The sequence below is a fragment of the Aspergillus nidulans genome, chromosome V (genome assembly GCF_000011425.1).
Source record: "Aspergillus nidulans FGSC A4 chromosome V".
In the NCBI taxonomy this organism is placed as follows: domain Eukaryota; kingdom Fungi; phylum Ascomycota; class Eurotiomycetes; order Eurotiales; family Aspergillaceae; genus Aspergillus; species Aspergillus nidulans.
Window position 1 is genome coordinate 283,649 of NC_066261.1, and position 18,710 is coordinate 302,358.

The following is an 18,710-nucleotide window of genomic DNA, read 5'->3' on the forward strand; positions in this document are numbered from 1 at the left end:
CACAACTTGAAAATTCTAATACGTATCATTTATATATTATTGTCTTGTCTTTCCTCCTATCTGCTCCTTAAAACTTAGGTTAACAGTTCCGCTGGTAAGCTAACAAGCCTGTAGAGCCTTGTGCACTCTCTAGAGGAGCGGTGTCATGAAAAAGGGATCCACGCCCCAGGGTAGGGGCGCCTCTAGTTTGACTGAGTATATGGGTAGCTATATAGATACGATACGCAAGATAAAATAATTCCCACTTGCATCTGAAGTGAGTTTAGGCCGGACTAGAAGCTTTGCGCCAACGCCGAAAAGTTCCCATAGAACAGATTCCCAAATCTGGGATAATATCGCTAAATCTCACCAAATCTCACCAAACCCCACCCAAATTATCCAGTCACAAATGGAGCCGCTAATCATCAGTCTTTATTACGGCAGAGATTGAGTACTTCGTCACAGCGTCTAAAATGGCACTGAGCTTATCTGGGGAGCATACTGCCTGTATGCACACCCTCCGCTGGTCAGAGTCAGGCGCCGGCTCGGTTGAGCCCGAGTCCGTCAACGAGGCGGGAGTGAACGAGGGCGTGGTTGTAGTTGTGGAAGACGTAGATGTGAGGCCCTGTAGGAGATCATCGATGGTGACGGCAGAAGGGAATGGGCAGTCGAAGGGAATGTCTCTATTGTCGCCGGCCTCTAAATACAATTAGATGGGGCAAAAAATAGATTATGCCGTTGTATAAGGCACCTAGACTCTACTTACCGTTTCCAGGTTCCTGAATTATCTGACTGACGTTAGGCTCACTGTGACCGGAGTAGATAGGAGAGCACGGCGTCAATGGCAGCCAAGCGGACCGTCCTTGATCGGGCCCAGCGTGGCCGGCTGCTATGAGAGAAAGTGTGTCGCTTGCTGGCGATGTCGCTAGTGAGGAAGGTAGTTCTTGAATGCTCCTCTCTATACCTAAAGAATTGTCGCAGGGTGGTTGAGCTGGATCAGACCAAAGTATCCCTTGCCATGAGCTAGCATCCATTACTCGCTCCCAGCTGTAGAGCTGGTCGGTTACTCCGCCGCCCTCGGTTTTCAGTCGTCTTTGCAGGATGTGGTATCTGTTCTTTGCGGCCAGGCTGGTTCTGCCAGGGAAGTATAGAGAGACAATCTGCTGCCAGTAGTGGCCATGCCTCTTCACATATTCGACCAACAATTCATCCTGTCTATGTTAAAACCGTCTCGCTGTCGCACCGGCCTGTGTATTGGGATGCTTACTTCCTGTGGAGTCCATGGACTGCGATCAATATCAGGATTGATGGCGTGACTCCATCGCTTAGAGCACTGATCCGGCAATCTTGTTCCCACGACAGACGCAACAACAGCCCACTTGGTACCATGCCGCTCAATTGCCTTCCGCAGACGCGCATCCTCGGCCTCTGTCCAGGGCCCTTTTTTCACCTTGGCTCCTGCTGTGCCATACCAGCGCTTGCGGCAATCTTTGTTTGTTCTCCCAGGGAGGAATGCAGCGATCTCATGCCAACTGATGTTGTCACCCTCCGCTTGTACTACAAAGTTAAGTCACAAGTAAGTATCTGTCCCCCGGCAGGGGTGGATCGCTGGGTGGAACCAACCTCGCCTAACCTCTCTTTTCAGGATGATGTCTTCTTCTGCTGTCCAGTTTCGTCGAGGTCGTATCATGATGGGAACTCCGTCACTGAGGCCCGGTTTTATCATGGCCTGGTGAGTTGCTTATGCGGATTGGTTTAACATAGTCTCTCCCTCTCTCGCAGCAGTGGGGGTCTTATACTACGTCTTAACGCACCCTAGAAGACAAAGCTGAGCCAACTTGGCTGGGTTCAAAGGTCGTCGGACCTCCTCTGGCTCCCTGATCAGCCAGTAGCGGCTGATCCTCTCCGTTAGAAAGTCAGTGAGTAGGCTTTCTTCTCACTTGGCTCAAGCCGCTTCTCTGGGCAGCGACTCCTACTTGCTGGCTCACTGGACCCTCTTTTGTTTGGGTAACGCAATCCGAGACCATGCAGGCGCGGCGTGGCAGCGGCCAACCGGGGCGAGATGTCCTCGCTTCGTATTTCCCCTGTCAGCGAATTCGAGAGCATTCGCCTTGGCCCTTTGGCTGGAATAGCGTTTCGGCCTAGCGATAGTGTCCGATCTCGTCACAGAGTTTACCGTGTGTATCCTAGTACGGGTACGCGCCTGCCGATATTAGTCGGACCAGCCGTGCCGGAACCGATTTTGCTATGTGTTCTTTCTCCGTCCAGGATATGCCCGTGTAGAAGTATTCGTCCGATAAGGAAGCAGATGACCAGCCCACCGGGCACCAGCACGCGAGCATGGTCGAGTTTGAAATCGACGTCTTGGGTGGCCGTCAGCAGCAACCGCCAAGTGAGCTGAGTGTGATCCGACTTGAGCTGCAAGTAATCGGTGGATTTCAATCTTCTAGATTATCCATGAGCTGGATGACAATGAGCTGGGTATGATGGTAACGACAAACGTGGCTCAATAGGAGTCAGAATACTTAGGCCTGCATCATCCTGCATACACTCGGATTACCCAGCGGAGAATAACCTGCTACTATGAGCACGCCATTGGGTCTTGATATACTAATTTGGCCCGTAATATATGCCAGCCGTACAAGGTAACCAAGGATGTCATTTGAAGGTCGATATTGTTAAAAAGGAACCTAATGGTTTTCTAGACCTGTGGGACTTTTCAACTCAACAATTTGTTTCGCGGCGTTACACGCAGTGAGAAAATGGATGCAACTGTAACATGCAGGCGCCTTTCTATGCGAGTATAGACACGTCTCAAATATCTCAATCTACTAGCAAAATCAGCCCAAGAAACCCACCACCGTGGAAAAAGTAAGTATCAGGTTCTTGCCCAGCACTTGGCACATAGACCACTGGCCCGAACGAAGTGGTCTAGAGGGCCGAGCCGAACTGTGGTGAAACTATCCAGGGGCAATAATGGTTACTTTGCCGTAAGAGTCTAGAATGTTTTCGGGGAAACTATCGCCACCATTCCGCAAGACCCCCCTTGGCCGTTCTTAGTTCTATCATCCTTTCAATTCTCTTGACTACCCTTCTCGACAAATCAATGTCAATCGTCATTTGCAGCTCTGTATCTGTGCCACATGGACCCCGAAGAGAACCACGCAGCTGCTTATTAAGCCTTATCGGTGGATATTGGAATCATGCCTGCGAATTCAATCTGAGTCACCTACAGATAGTAAGCCCTGATGAGCATGACTCAGTGACGTTATAATTGGGTAAGACCGAATTTTCCCTATCAGGCCACTCGAAAGTGTAGTGCACAGGTTTAGTAGGCACTCGCTGGGATACTAATTTTTCTGATATTGTCTACGAGACACGCCTGGTTGGTACATCCAACAGCCTCCAATAATATATCCAGTAAGCGAGCGGGCCACCTGACTACGAATAGACTCTCTCGTAGAGCTATGTAATCAAGAACTGGCTACTTTTATAAGTCAACTTATAGGTTGAGGACGGTGGAGGACTTCCTTTATACATTGCTTTAAAGGGAGAGTTCATATAGAGGGTTGGTATCAAAATCCAAATCTTCCACCTGATTGGAGACTTAACATCGTCCCTAAAGGAACTACTGCCGATGAGGTAGGTGTTTGTTGACTTGGAAACCCCTATGTTCCCGCCACTACAGCTCGTGCAACAGGGAGATACCATCTTGTAGTTCTTGATGGTCATGGCAGCCATCTCGCCACCTCAATTTGTCAAGATATGCATTAAAGACGTTATATACCTATCTGCGACCTTTGCGATCTTCCACAAACTCCACCTTTCGAAATTCAGGCTACAGCAAAGTAGCTAGAAGGAAGCTATTAGCAATTATGAGACTACTAAAATGGGACTACTAAGGGCTTGTACACACAGCCCTGTATTTCCAGTAGAGTTGCAATTAAACAAACTTATTGAACGTCATAAATCGGACCCTAACAACTCTTCCTTGCTTGCAAAAAACATGATTCACCGCTTCTAATAAGAAGCAGCTCCCAGAAAGAAAGTGTTCTACTAGGCAGTTGAGGTCTATAGGAGCCTTAACTAATCAAAGCCTAGAGTAATATCAGAATGAGGATATGGGCTCTGCAGCTCAGGGTGGTATGCCTGTACATCCAGCACTTACTACAGCTAGGCCACGCGTACAAGTACCACCGCAGTACAGTGATTGCCATAATATAGGACATATGTCGTTGCAATGCCTTAATTAAGTTTCAAATTACTTTCATAGAGAACGGCATTAATTTGGGTGATGAAGTGCCCGAAATATTACTTATAAATATAAAATAGAGAGCGGAGGTGGCCAATTTGCTCTATGGATACAATATATTAAGATATATATTCAGACGTATAATTCAACGTAATTCTTAAGCGACCCGGTAAAATACCCTGCTACTCAGCGACGTTTGTAGGTTAGTATATATATAAATACACTTTTGCAGCCACGAGGAAGCTGCTTATAAATGAATGCAAAAGGAGTATATCAGTGTATTGTACATACCAACTCGTTTGGGTTTCAGACGAATCTCGACGGCATCACGAGTTTAGTAGCATGACATGTATGTAAGGCAAGGGGCTTTCACCTAGAAAAGGAAGAAGTTTCGAAGAGACACATTTACACTTCACGTTGAAGCTAAGCTTTCCGCTTATATTAAAATACACAAGGGGGAATGCTCCTTTATAACAGACGTATATTCACGCACTTTCAGGGCGCGAATCTCCTCACATACCATATATATTACACCAGCAGACATTCGCACCAGTTAAATCTAATCCTAGCCGAACTATTAGCACTGGGTATAAATTTTTATGTCCGCAAATACCAGATCATCGCTGGCTCTGTTGCGGGACATACCCCCTTCTCTAGGGATAATTTGACACTGGCATCTGAATGCCGCCGCTTTTGCACCAATAATAGATCCTGTTTCATGCAAGGCTTACATGCATCAGGGCAGTAGGGGTCTTGTATGAGTGCTCCCTTTCTCTCCCAGGTCATAAATTGCACGAGGATTCAATTAGGTGCAGAGTTGTATATGCAAGGATTGAGCAGAACATGTATTCCCTATGTAGCATTTTCAAGCATGGAGCTCAAACAAGGGATAAAAATTGTTGCTACATGTTTCAAATAGCCTTTTTAGGTTTAGACTTGGACATCTTGCCCGTCAAGTACGTATAATTTTATGTATCCAAATGTCATTCAAACAAAGTGTGTTGGTGGTTTCTTCTAACCTTGCCAGTTAAGCTCAATTAAGCTCACCACTTGATGTCTCAGAAATTAAAATGGACGAAGAAGAGGCGCGGAAATCAAAATTTCGAGTCATTATAGTTGGAGGCTCAGTTGCTGGGTTGACTTTGGCACACTGCCTGGCTAGAGCGGACATCGACCACATAGTATTGGAAAAGCGAGCTGAAATTAGTCCTCAGGAAGGTGCCTTTATTGGTATTTGGCTCAACGGAGGCCGAATCCTCGACCAGCTTGGACTCTATGATGAGCTCAAGAGCGCTACTGCGCCTATTCATAAAATGCATGTCCGTTTTCCAGATGAGTTTGTATTCAACAGCCTACTACCATGGGACATTTATGAAAGGTGTGTGTAGCCCGGTTCTTTTGTATAAAAGTAGATGTACTGAATGGGCTATATCGCACGGCTTTGGATACCTTATCATATCGGTAGATCGACAGAGGGTTTTAGAAATTCTCCATGACCGGTATCCAATCATGTCCCATATCCTTGTCAATAAGAAGGTGACTGGAATCCGATTTATGCAGCTGGAGTATCAGTCGTGGTAGAAGGCGGATTTGTATAAAACGGAGACCGTGTAGTCGGTGCTGATGGAATCCATAGTCGGGTTCGGTCCGAGACGTGGCGATTAGCAGAGGCAACGCAGTCAGGCATTGCCACTACCCTGGAAAGAAATGGTGTGTATGGCATATTTGCAGTGTTCAACCTGCAGAGGCTAATGCAAAAGAACAATAACTTTCACAGTCGAATACGCGTGCATCTTTGGGATTTCTGAACAGCTAGCTGGACTCAAGATCGGGGAGCACATCAACTCATACTCGAAGGGGCTGTGCGTGATAACCTTCCATGGAAGAGAGAGCCGTGTCTTCTGGTTCATTCTCGTGAAACTTCCGCAAAAGTCAGAAAATCCCAACACTCCTCGGTTCTCAGCAGACGATGCAGCGAAGTTCTGCCGCAAATTTTCGCCTGTCCGAGTCACCGAACACGTCTGTGTAGGTGATCTTTGGGCAACCAGAACGTTTGCATCCATGACGGCGTTAGAGGAAGGCCTACTGCAAACGTGGCATTTCAGTCGCTTTGTTCTTTTGGGAGACAGTGTTCACAAAGTAAGCCTCGCCTCAACATGGCAGACGCTCTGTACTTGATTTCATCAATAGATGACCCCGAACAATGGACAGGGCGCAAATACTTCCGTGGAGGACGCAGCGATGCTAGCCTCACTTCTTAGGGAGGCATTGAGACTGAACCTCGAATATTGCAATGCCACGCTCGCCCTGGATAAACTTCTGGCCGAATTTCAGTCCAGAAGATATAACCGGGTAAAAGGTACATATCTCAGATCGGAGTTTGGCGCCATGCTAGGTCGGCAAGCTCTTTAAGACTCAGCTTGAGTTTGAATTATGCTCTGATACTGCTCCCTTGTTTGTTGTAATTTGATACACTCAAGGTTGTATGTACCTACCGTTCCTACAAACGATTAAAGACGCTAATCATGAATGGGAAACGTGAATGGCGATTATGCTATCATTGTGCATGCATTATTGAGGGCCATGTATACCCTAATGCAATGTTGTCAGACTAATTGCTTAGAGACATATAAAGCGGTGACTCTAGCCGCCCACCAAGTAACGAAACCATGCATGATGTACGCGGCCAGCTTTTCTGAGCCAATATTGGGTGTCCGTTACTTGAGCAAATATTGCCCTTTAGACAGGGTATGTGATGACCGAAAAAAAAGAGAAAAGGGCCTCGGATGCAATAGCTTCCGGGCAGTGGTCCCCAATATGGTCATTCCTCGGACGCGTGCATTATTATCGGGACAAGCTATTGCTGGATTAGGTGGTTCTGGGCTTTTCCTAGGCGCCATGCTGATTTGACCGAGACTATGCCTCTTGAGAAGCTGCCGAACTTGACGCGATGCTTTCTGCTTTTACGGAATTGCTAGCGTTATTGGCCCTTTGTTGAGCGGTGTATTCACCGACAATGTCAACTGGAGATGGTGCTTCTACATTAATCTGCGGCTGGGAGGAGTAACACACCGTTCTGTGCCCTGTTCGCCAAGTCGAAGAACGGAAGACTGGGATGTCAGCCTCCAGCGGAATCCATCGACTATTGGACTAGACCCGTTAGGCGTCTTCTTCCTACTACCTGCTATAATCTCTATACTACTGACGCTAAAGTGGAGAGGAGCAACCTGGCCATGGGTTAATTGGCGCATCATCGTTTTGTTGGCCGTCGGGGGTTCTGCGTCTGGGATTCTGTGCAGTTCAACTTATGGCAGCAGGAGCGGGCCACGATTCCGCCGCGAATAATCAAGAATCAAAATGTCTGCGGCGCTATATTGTTCGCCTTTTTCATTAATGGGTTTAAATGGTTCTCACTTATTATGTAAGAGCGCTTCGTCGGGCAAGAACTGATTTTGCTGTGATAAGCCCCCGACTGACGGAATATCTGAAAGCTCTTGATCTGGTTCCAGGGCATCAAAGATACAAGTGCAACAATGTCTCGTATCATGAGTCTGCCAATGGTTCTATGCGTTACCGCGTGCTCCCTACTATGTGGTTGGGCTGTTGGCCAAATAGGTTACTATATGCCATTCATTACAGCACACCCATAGTAGCCGCAGTTGGCGCCGGTTTGCTTGAGACATTGAAGTTTAGGACGAGCTCAACTTATTGAATTGACTATCAAGCTCTACCTGGGATAGATTTGGGAATTGGAAGATCGCAGCCCCTAGTAATCATTAACATTGCACTCCCGGCTGCTGATATTTCCAGTGGGACCGTATCTATCACCTTTATACAGACTTTGTCGGCAGCTCTATTTATCTTTGTTCACAGAATGTGTTTCAGAACCAACTACCACAAAATATATCCCAACTTCCCGACCTGGACGCGGTGAACTGATCGATTCGTGTCCAACGATGTTTCGAGCTGTGGTCCCTGATATTATGCCTGATGTGCTAGAGATATACAATGCCGCTATAATTAGGACGTTCTACAACGGCGTTACCTGTGCAGCGTCTGCCATTCTTGATGCGCTGCCCCTTCAGTGACTCTCTTTGAAAGAGAAAATAATCAAACCGTGCCTGCAAAACATAATGACCAAGACTTGACGCGTTCGACAGAGTATCATATTATTGCTCATTACTCATATTCTTGATTTATGGCCAGTTAAAGTCTTCTGAAGCTATTTGTACTGATGACAACCTTTCCCATGTTTCATGTATTGTCTGGTTTACTTGAGGTTAAAATGATACTGCCAGCTGACATTGGAGTCTTAGCATGAAAATTAAGAATTTGGACGTGGATGACGGCTTCAGACCGTCATCCTACCTGCGCTATATACTACTTGCTGGGAGCATCCTCGAATATAAATTATCACATTTCCAGCTTCAGATGGCGCCACTTGAACTGGCCGGAAAATGTGCATAGTACAAGTTTCCGACTGTTGCGAATCCTGGCAGACATGGTGTAAACGTGGGCAATCAGGGCCTCCTTGCCTGATCTGTCTGCAGTTGAGCTAACTTATGACTGTTAATCTAAGATCTTAAGTTGTTGCAATGATTCAACATTCGATCAAAGTATGAGGTTAGGGTACTGTTATCTGAAACTACAGCTAATGATATCAAACACTATTTTTGCTGATCTGCAACTGACAGGCCGTGCCATCATCATGCGCGCCAAGCCCATGGATATGAGATATGGCAACGTAGACATGTAGTAACGGTAAATGGATCCTATTCGGTCGACAGCGTAGCAGGACCCTTCATTCTGCCACTTTAAGCACTGCGCCAGATGAACTCCCAGGCTCGACAGGCCATGTAACAGAATCCATCCCGTGAAGTCTGCGTTGCACTCCATCTATCAGAGCAGACTTAAGGATTACCTCCTGTCTAATGTGAAATAAGGGATCCTGGAAGCACATTAGCTTGTACCACGAGCAAGGGGTTAGGGTAAGAAAACATTTCTCTTCACTTTTGTCGTGGCTGCCGGCTATATGGTTGACCAAGCGTTGTCAACAGGTATTATAGCACCGCTGATTCCTTTGCTACGGTCTGACAACAAGAACAAAAGACAATGTGCGATATCCTCCGGCTCTAGACCAAGTCCCTTTCCTTGGTCACTTCCATGGGCTTGGTGAATGATTGACATCATATTCATGGCCTCCTTATCAAAATGAGTCGTATCAACACTATCGCGGATCCCAGTCGCCGCCACTCCTGATTACTGTGTTAGCTGGTGTGCTATCTTTGCGAATCGTGGCATAAGCCGAATTGATTTATGTGTGCTTACCTCCAGGGCAGACCGCATTACAGCGGATTCCTTCATGTTTAAATCTCCATGCAACATTTTTTGTGGCCCCGACCAAGCCGTGCTTACCTGTATGGTTCGGAGAAAAATCAGCTTCTTAGTAAACATAAAAATATCTATAAAGCTCCTAAGGCCACGGATGCTCACTCGCTGTATAGGCGACGCCAGAAACAGCACCGCTCAACGCCGCCTTGCTCGCCACATTGACTATGCTCCCTTTACCCCGAAGCTTCATGATCGGGATCACCTCACGCATCAACTTTACTGGTGCTGTCAGATTAATAGAGATACAGCGCTCCCACACATTATCTGACAAGCTGTCGGCGCTTTGATTCAGATCCATCACTCCCGCGATATTCAACAGCCCGTCGATCCTATCGCCGTAGGTTCGGCTGCACGCCTCCACAACTCTCGCCGGAGCCTCTGGATGGGACAAATCAGCTTGAAAGAACTGGTAATTAGCGTGCCGCGCTAGGGAATCAGGCGGCTTTGAGATGTCAACGCCTAGGACTTTGGCTCCTTCCTCGAGGGCCATCGTCGCCGCAGCCAGGCCTATGCCCGATGAGGTGCCGGTGATAATCAGGACCTGAAGCGGCGTTAGATGGAAGCTGACAGAGAGGTTTTCGTGCTTAGAGGATACTTGCATGCTCCGGAATATTGTACATGTTTGCGTTAGGATTGACAAAGACCGATGTTCACGGTACTGCGAAATAATGAACATGGCCAAGGTAAATGTCACGCACCCATTATCGCCAGTGCAATACACGGGCATTCTCAATACTTTGGCGGTAATTAGCGATGTCATGGAAACTACTGGATGGACGATAAATTTGTTACCAGTTGTACTACATGCCTTACATTTTCAATGAAGGAATGCCCCTTGCGTCCGGTCCTCCAACACTCCCGGAAGACTTTACACCCGAGAAATCTGGATTCAGGGTACTTGTCGAGGTTCGGCGAATGAAAGGACATTTTCCAGCTCAGAAATGGCGAAAAAGGAATCAGGAATGGCAGTGCATCAATAATGAAACACTACTCCCTGACCACGTAAGGAACGGGCACCTTGCCAAGAACGTGCCCTACCGTCCATACCGTCCAGTATATGTCCCTTTTGGTCAGTTCAGACCTGTGAGACTGTTTTGGCAAGTTTGGAATTTCGACTGAACCGGCAAAAGCATATACTACTTTGGCTAAAAGTCCTAAACCTCTTGTACTTTCTCCTGGAATGGTGTTGTCCGTATACTTGGGTGCCACCAACAACCAACAACAGCTATGACTGTGAGCCCTACCACAGACGCTATGGGCACCTCTGAAGAAACACGATCCAAACAAACCAAAGGGTCAAACGACGATATTTTGAGCGCGAAGATAGCTGGAAGAGTTGCTCGCCCCGTTTATCACTGCACAAGCGCACGGCTCCATGACCTAGCCTACGACCCATGGCCCATTACCACCATCGATACCCACGGTCTCAGTTCACTGAAGGCTCCATCAACGCACACCCGGATCTTGATTATTGGCGCAGGATTCGGCGGCCTCCTCTTTGCGGTGCGCCTCCTCCAAGCCGGATTCTCCCGTGACGATCTCCTCCTCGTGGATTCGGCGGGTGGGTTTGGCGGGACGTGGTACTGGAATCGCTATCCCGGCCTAATGTGCGATATAGAGAGTTACATCTACATGCCCCTACTTGAAGAGACGGGCCACATGCCCAGCCGGAAGTATGTACCCGGTGAAGAGTTGCGTACCCACGCGGAGGGGATAGCGGCAAAATGGGAGCTGGAGCAGCGGGCGCTATTCCGTACAACTATCAGAACTCTCGAGTGGGATGAAGGTGGGAATCAATGGATTGCTCACGCTGAGCAGTTAGGTGTATTTACAGACGCAAAACAGGGGGGAAATGGTGGTGGTGGACCTTTAACATTTACCGCAACTTTTGCCATCATTGCGAGTGGGACACTCAGCAAGCCCAAGGTCCCCAATTTACATGGTGTCGATGACTTCCAAGGACATATCTTCCATACTGCCCGATGGGATTACGACTATACCGGCGGTTCGCCGGCTAACCCTGCCATGCACCGGTTACAAGGGAAACGGGTAGGAGTAATTGGGACTGGCTCAACGGCTGTTCAGGTGATTCCACAGCTTGCTCGCTGGTCCAAGGAATTAATCGTATTTCAACGGACACCGGCTGCCGTGGGCTTGCAGAAAAATCAGGTTACTGATCCCGTGTGGTGGAAGGGCAACATTCTGAAGGCTGGGTCGGGATGGCAGAGGAAACGATCGGAGAATTTCAACGCGTTCATTTCCATCTCGAACCCACCCTGCATGGAGAATCTAGTAAATGATGGTTGGACGAGTTCGCCATCATTCTCTGCCGCAATCGGTGGAGCACTGAACATGCAGCCGGATTTCCTGGACCTAGTCAAAGCTATTGATCGACCTAGGCTGGAAGCTGCCCAGGACCATATCAGATCAACTGTTCGGGATGATACCACCGCAGAGGCCCTTATCAATTTAAACCACGGATGGTGCAAGAGACCCTGCTTCCACCAGGGATATTTTGAGACATACAATCTGCCGCATGTGAGGCTGATCAAAACCGACGCCGCCGGCGTTACAGGGCTAAGTCCAAAGGGAATATTGGTTGGGGACACCCTCTACGAAGTTGATTTGGTTGTTTTAGCTACAGGCTACGATCTGGGCAGCTTGTGTCCGGCCGATCGGGCGCAAATCCAGGTTCTAGGCTCAGAGGGAGTGGCCATGAAGGAGAAATGGGCTGGCGGTCCTACAACGCTGCATGGGGTAATGACTCGTGGATTTCCAAATCTTTTTTTCCCCGGTACCTCGCAGGCTGGTGTTACCGCGAACCAATCTTATATGTTCGATCGTGCCGCAGAACATGTGGCCTATATCATTCAGAACTCCACACTGGAGGCAGGAGGCTATATTGACAAGATCCGTATCGAGCCCACGGCGGAAGGAGAAAAGCACTGGACGACGCAGTCAGTCGCACGGATAAGTGCATTCGCAGCCACAACAGCGTGTGGCACTGGGGATTATACAATTTCGAACCGTTACAGAAGCAGCGATGTTGACACGATGGCAAGGCATATGCCGTGGGGAGAAGGTATGGCAAGTTATGTGAAAATTCTAGAGGCCTGGAGAGAAAGTGGGACTATGGAAGGTTTGGATATCAGGTACCACTCATCTGAGGGTTCCAGGTAGGAGTTATCAGCACGGGCGAGGAGAAGGGGGCTATTGCTCTAAAAATATTCTCTGTATGCCCGAGTTCCATGTTTAGCAGACTCATTAAGTCGACAAGTAATCTAGCGCATTCATTGTGTACATCTCTCCAGCATTTCACTCTTCTGGGGGGTAGTCTAACACTTTCAATGAATAGTAGATTCACCTTGGTTAGCACAGGAATTGGATAGACTCGGTCGTATTAGCATAGTGGTGAGGTTACTAAGAACAACTTTCAATGCTTTCATATAATTGATACTTTCTAGTAAAGGTTTTGTATTGAACGAGGCAGGACCACAAAGCAAGTAAGGGATTGATTTCACCTCATTCTCATATATTGGCAATGATGAGTGAGAGGAACAGGAAATAGACCTACGTAGAGCGTAATCTTATAGTAATAACGTTTGAGGAGTGTTCACTTTTATTAGGATTACTATTTCCGAACAACAGCGCGCCTTTTTGTTTGCACACCTGACTACTTCAATCTGTATCAAGCACAGTGTGAGAACATGTAAATCGCCTCTGTTTCCTTTGCGCCCACAGCAGTGAGCTACCTGTAATGACAGGTAGCTAATCGCCCTTCGCCTCCTTCCCATCCCTACCACTTTCAGTACGACGGAAATGGAAAAACACGGTAGGGTATATCGCGTCGAGAGTTAGGGTAATCCCAATATAAAACCAGCATAACGGGCTATCGAGCCAAGGGTCGCCGCCATGCTCCAATAATGATCGTCAGTTTTATGAACCTACTGGCCATTGCTATAGTGCGGAAAAAGCAGTTTCTTGGGTGAGTAGGAAGGAGGCATGAAGGGAATCCAGAGGACAAAAAGCGCGAGTCTACTTACCAGGTATTCAGTGACGCCCCTGGAGTACTGCCGCGAGAGACCAACTGACAGAGAGATCCAAGACTTGCCATAGTCTGGCACAACGCGCCGCTCCAATGGAAGCCCAGATCTGGGCCAATTCCATGGGCCAATGCTAGATGACCTGCCATGTACCCAACTGTTACCGCTACATAGGCCAAGCCAGCATGTCGCTTCATCAACGGAACGTGGGCCCAATCAGCCGGTGCGTGTCTTGCAATGATGAATAACATGACACAATGCATCACGAACCAAGCACAAATGCCACCAGCCCAATGCGAGCTGGATATTGGGTAGATGAAAGCATAGACAGATTCCCATCCGACATCGCAGCAGATAGACATGAACGAGCTGCTGAGTAATTGGTCATTCAGTGTCGTCCTCATGGTGCTAACGCAGCTCAGCGACCAGCAAATGAATTGTATTAGCCGCAGTACAATTTCATAGGCTCTGGGGTCCGCGAGTATAGAGTATTCTGGAAGTCTCCATTACGGAGAACATGGTGAGCAAATGAATATAGAATAAGTGCAAAAGGTAGACTATTTGGAACAAAGCCTTGCACAGCTTCGCTTTCGTAGTTGATGCGTCGAAAGTTAAATTCTTATTTCACAAGTTGACTAATTTTGAAACAGTACAATCAGAAGCTCTCAGATGCTACTGCGCTAGAATGTCCCAAGGGGCTAGGCGTGTTCGGACTAGGAGACGAGACATATCTGAGTCCAGTGATAGGACACGTTAAGACCGGTGTGCTGTGTAGGTAGGCTCAGGGGCAGATTCACTTCCCTTGCTTTGCAAGCCTCGCTGGTTATTTCTAGACGTGGCCGTAGCTTGCGCTGAGGGTTCTGGTTCCTTGCGGCGCAACACTATTATGGCTTCGATATTCCAACCGTCCACGTCTATGCATTAAGCTCCAAAATGAACCGCACGATTAATAGATAATCTGACAATATATGTTGGGAGACGGCCCGGTCTATTATGGCAACTATCAGGGCTCTCTGAGCAGTGTACTGGAAGAAGGAAGAGCGCGTTATCTGCGTTTCAGGTTGGACTCTCGATGCGATGAGACGAGGCCCTAAAAGAGCTGCAGTTTCTGATTCCTCCGCATCGTCCTATCTAGGGAGTTCGGACTGGGTTATTAGTCATTCACATGCAGCTCAGATTGCCTTTTACGAGATAAGGGGAGATGTCCGATAGTGATAGCGAGCTCCTGCAAGCTCTCTATAGGATTCTCAATCCTACGATCGAGCAAAGTGCTGCAGGACTTTCCAATGCGCTATGATAGACATTAAGCAATCATATATGAAATGGCACAGCCAATATGCAAACCAAGAGACCTGCTGCTATTCATCCTACACTTTCGAACTGCAATCGCGTGTTTGTAGCTTATGCAACAGATTATGCTCGTGGCTGTTACCGCATGGTATGGCTTCTCGCTCTAATTGCAGCCAAACGATCTTCACATATAGTTAGCTCACAATTCGCGGAGGCTTTTCACAACTGGCAGGCTGGTCAGCACCCTGTCAGGTTCACGAGAGAGCGGGCAAGGAGGTTTCGGAATGACCAATCTGCCTTATTGTGCTACGCTCAAGGCTCCTGAAGTCACCAGTTGCTAATGCCGGACATCTATTGGTACTTCGCTCATAGATGTTAGAACCGTCGGTCATAGCGCATGATCACCATGTACAGCATTCGGGGTAGAGCATGGATCAGGAGCAACTTTTCGCCATCAGCAGGGAAAGATTCGCCTCCACCACGCATTCATCACCAACCGACATTCATAGAAAGGGGTGACTGCAACAACGAAGGAGTTAGATCGCGATGCCGAGTCTGGCCAAGGATGTCGCAGGCAAGGAGCTCGGAGATACCAGTCATGCAAGGAGGACACGGGTGCAACCTTAAGGCTCGTTCCGGGCCCGGCACCGAATTGTGTGCATAATCTGGGGCCTCACTGATGTGATATGTTCCAATATGGGTCAGAAGCTCGCATCTTCTCACTCGTTGGCAAGGGCTGCAAGGGAGAAGGAGAACCACGCATCCATCATTTTCTCCTTACGATGAAGCGGCAGGAGTCTAACTGGGAAGCTTAGCCCGCTGATCGCAGAATGTATGCATCGAATAAGACGTATCCGTCTTCTAGGGCGCTCCCTTGCCTCGTTGAGAAGGTCGAGGCACAACACGTTGACGGGGCGATTAGAGTAAGGATCACAACGCTGGAGCAGAGTACGCGTCGTAAACCATCCCGAGCAGATTATCTATACTTTTGTGAAGCCTTTGAGCTTTTGAACACCTTGAGGTCGTTCTCAGTACGGATTTGCCAGTATGACTATTACACCCAACATTCTAGAAGACTGGCGTCAAGCCAAAGCCGCCGCTGTTGAAGCCAAATACGAAGCGGAACGCGAGATCCAACTTCGAGCTCACGGAAACGTGAAAGACATTGAAATCACCCGCGAGTCAGCCTTTGAACACTTTGCAACAGATCCCTGGGCCCAGCATGTGGGGGTAGACATAGAAGCTCAGCGCGAGCGGTTGCTAGCGGAACCTGGAAGCCGCAAGATCCTAATCATCGGGGCCGGGTTTGGAGGTCTACTGTTTGCCGTGCGTTTGATCCAGACTGGGCGATTTACCGCTGAGGATATTACCATGATCGACAGTGCCGCGGGCTTCGGTGGCACCTGGTATTGGAATCGATACCCCGGACTGATGTGCGATACTGAGAGCTATATCTACATGCCCCTTTTGGAGGAAACTGGGTACATGCCCCGGAACAAGTATGCGTCGGGCAACGAGATTAGGGAGCACGCGGAGCGGATTGCACAAACGTACGGGCTGGCAACTCGAGCCATGTTCAGGACCGTAGTCGAAAAGCTGGATTGGAACGAGGCGGAAAAAGTCTGGACAGTAGCTGGTTCTATGCTGGGCATTGCAAATAACGGGCAAAGGGATAATATGATGTCTTTTCAGATGGTTTCACAATTTACGATCATGGCCTCGGGTTCATTCGCCAGTCCGAGAGTCCCGGATTATCCTAACATATTCGACTACAAAGGCAAATTGTTCCACACAGCTCGATGGGACTACAACTACACGGGAGGCTCCGTGGAAAACCCGAAGATGCTGGGGTTAGCCGACAAGACGGTTGCCATCATTGGAACAGGGGCCAGTGCAGTCCAGATTGTGCCGCAGCTGGCAAAATATAGCAACAAACTCATAGTATTTCAACGGACCCCAGCTGCAGTAGACGCCCGCAACAATTGTCCCACAGACCCGGTGTGGTGGGAAACCGAGACGCAGGCCGAGGGCACTGGATGGCAGAAGCGCCGCCAGGAGAACTTCAACGCTTTCACCTGCAACGAGAAACCCCTTCCATCAGTGAACAAAGTGGATGATGGCTGGACTCGAATGCCGTCCTTCAGCATCCTGATTGGCGGCCCGCAGGGACTGGATCCCGACTACGTCGACCGGATGCGCGCGGTCGATATGAATAGACAAGAGAAGATCCGCGCGCGTGCACACAATATTGTACAGTCAGAAGGTTCAGCCGATCTCCTGACGCCCTGGTATCCTGGGTGGTGCAAGCGGCCATGCTTCCATGACGACTATCTTTCTGCATTCAACCTGCCCAACGTGGAGCTAGTCGACATTCGCCATAATGGAATATCCCACTTCACAGCCAATGGCCTGGTCGCAAACGATATTGAATATGAGCTAGACGTCATCATCCTGAGCACGGGGTACACTGTCCCTGTCACGCGTGCAAGCCCGTCTTCGCGCGCAAACATTGCCGTCTCCGGCCGCAACGGGACCACCATGGAGGCCAAATGGGCGAATGGCCTCGCAACCCTGCATGGGGTCATGACCCGCGACCTGCCAAATCTCTTTTTCGCGGGAACCTCGCAGGCTGGTGCCTGTGTCAATCTGGTCTACGCACTGGACCAGAACGCCACCCATGTAGCTTATATACTTGCCAATGCGTTTGACAGACGCCCCAGCGACAGCGCGAGGGTTATCATTGAGCCGACACCCGGGTCAGAAGAGGCCTGGGCGATGCAGGTGCTGCAGCGGGCAGCTGGATTCCGCGGCATCGCTGGCTGCACGCCTGGATATCTCAATGGCTACGGGATGGATGCCTCGTCATTAAGTCCGGAGCAGCAAATCAACGCGGCCCGTCTAGCTGCATGGGGAGAAGGAATCGCGAGCTACGTGAGATACCTGGAGGCATGGAGAGCGAAGGGAGACTTGAATGGGATTGAGTTGACTTTTTTTGCGAAGTTTTGAAGCAAAAAGGGAACCTTGTGACTGAATTATGCGAGTATCAATAGTCACTTGGAATAAGCGTGAAATATAACTCACGCATACGCAGTAAAAGCTACCCAAAATGAACCCCCGAGTTCCATCATGAGAAAACAAAAACAAGAAAACTGAAAACTGAATAAGTGCTTCTGGGATTAGTTCTCTAACTTTCACATGTTGCCCAATTTCAAAGAAAAGCAAAATGTCGTCTAGTACCAGGCCATCAACTATTTTACCCCACTAGATATTCCAGGAACGAAATGGGTCACCAATAGTGCACTTATCACCACTGTCGAATTGCGCACAGCCCCGATAACAATACGAAGAGAGCCTCAATTCGCCTTCAGAGTTCCTGCACTCAAACAAGGCATTCCGGGGATCCGTTAATGCAGCGGCATTGATGGGTGGAAACGGGGATAAATGGGCTTCAATTGACCCGCGAAGTTCCTTGATAGAATAGCCTTTAAGAGACACGTAGAATTAACATATATGTCCTGCGTATAGGATGACATGTGTTACTGACCATGGATTTTCCCCAGCGTCGAACCACAGTAATACATGGATTGTTTGCAATTCCCTGAGAGTGCGATGGTTGCGGGCAGCAAACTGCTCAAGACGGCAATTTCTAGGATGAGTTTCATCTTCCTGTCGAGATTATCTGGGTAGGTTCCTCCTGGAGGTTGTTATAACGTCAAAGGCAGAATGGACATGGAACGCACGGCCCCTGCGTGCAG

The 18,710-nt window shown here is 48.5% G+C and overlaps 5 protein-coding genes across 5 annotated transcripts, besides 2 other annotated features; 3 read left to right on the forward strand and 2 right to left on the reverse strand.

The window, feature by feature from the left end:
* Positions 1-16,884: part of a sequence feature (contig 1.152 1370..53708(1)) that runs on past the window's edge.
* Positions 513-1,669, reverse strand: ANIA_08377 (uncharacterized protein; the record flags this gene model as incomplete). Its single annotated transcript, XM_676554.1, has 4 exons — positions 513-604; positions 746-1,163; positions 1,247-1,536; positions 1,603-1,669. The coding sequence occupies 4 exons, from the start codon at positions 1,667-1,669 to the stop codon at positions 513-515; spliced, it is 867 nt and encodes a 288-aa protein (XP_681646.1).
* ANIA_08378 (FAD-dependent oxidoreductase) lies at positions 5,302-6,643 on the forward strand (the record flags this gene model as incomplete). The annotated part of the gene is made up of 4 exons (XM_676555.1): positions 5,302-5,609; positions 5,868-5,941; positions 6,009-6,370; positions 6,422-6,643. The coding sequence occupies 4 exons, from the start codon at positions 5,302-5,304 to the stop codon at positions 6,641-6,643; spliced, it is 966 nt and encodes a 321-aa protein (XP_681647.1).
* Positions 10,297-12,802, forward strand: ANIA_08379 (protein ausB; the record flags this gene model as incomplete). Its single annotated transcript, XM_676556.1, has 3 exons — positions 10,297-10,305; positions 10,418-10,691; positions 10,848-12,802. The coding sequence occupies 3 exons, from the start codon at positions 10,297-10,299 to the stop codon at positions 12,800-12,802; spliced, it is 2,238 nt and encodes a 745-aa protein (XP_681648.1).
* Positions 13,391-14,069, reverse strand: ANIA_08380 (uncharacterized protein; the record flags this gene model as incomplete). Its single annotated transcript, XM_676557.1, has 4 exons — positions 13,391-13,537; positions 13,571-13,579; positions 13,666-13,831; positions 13,936-14,069. 4 exons carry the CDS (start codon positions 14,067-14,069, stop codon positions 13,391-13,393), a joined length of 456 nt encoding a protein of 151 aa, XP_681649.1.
* ANIA_08381 (protein ausC) lies at positions 15,786-17,961 on the forward strand (the record flags this gene model as incomplete). Its single annotated transcript, XM_676558.2, has 2 exons — positions 15,786-15,903; positions 16,028-17,961. The coding sequence occupies 2 exons, from the start codon at positions 15,786-15,788 to the stop codon at positions 17,959-17,961; spliced, it is 2,052 nt and encodes a 683-aa protein (XP_681650.2).
* Positions 16,885-18,710: part of a sequence feature (contig 1.153 11..403022(1)) that runs on past the window's edge.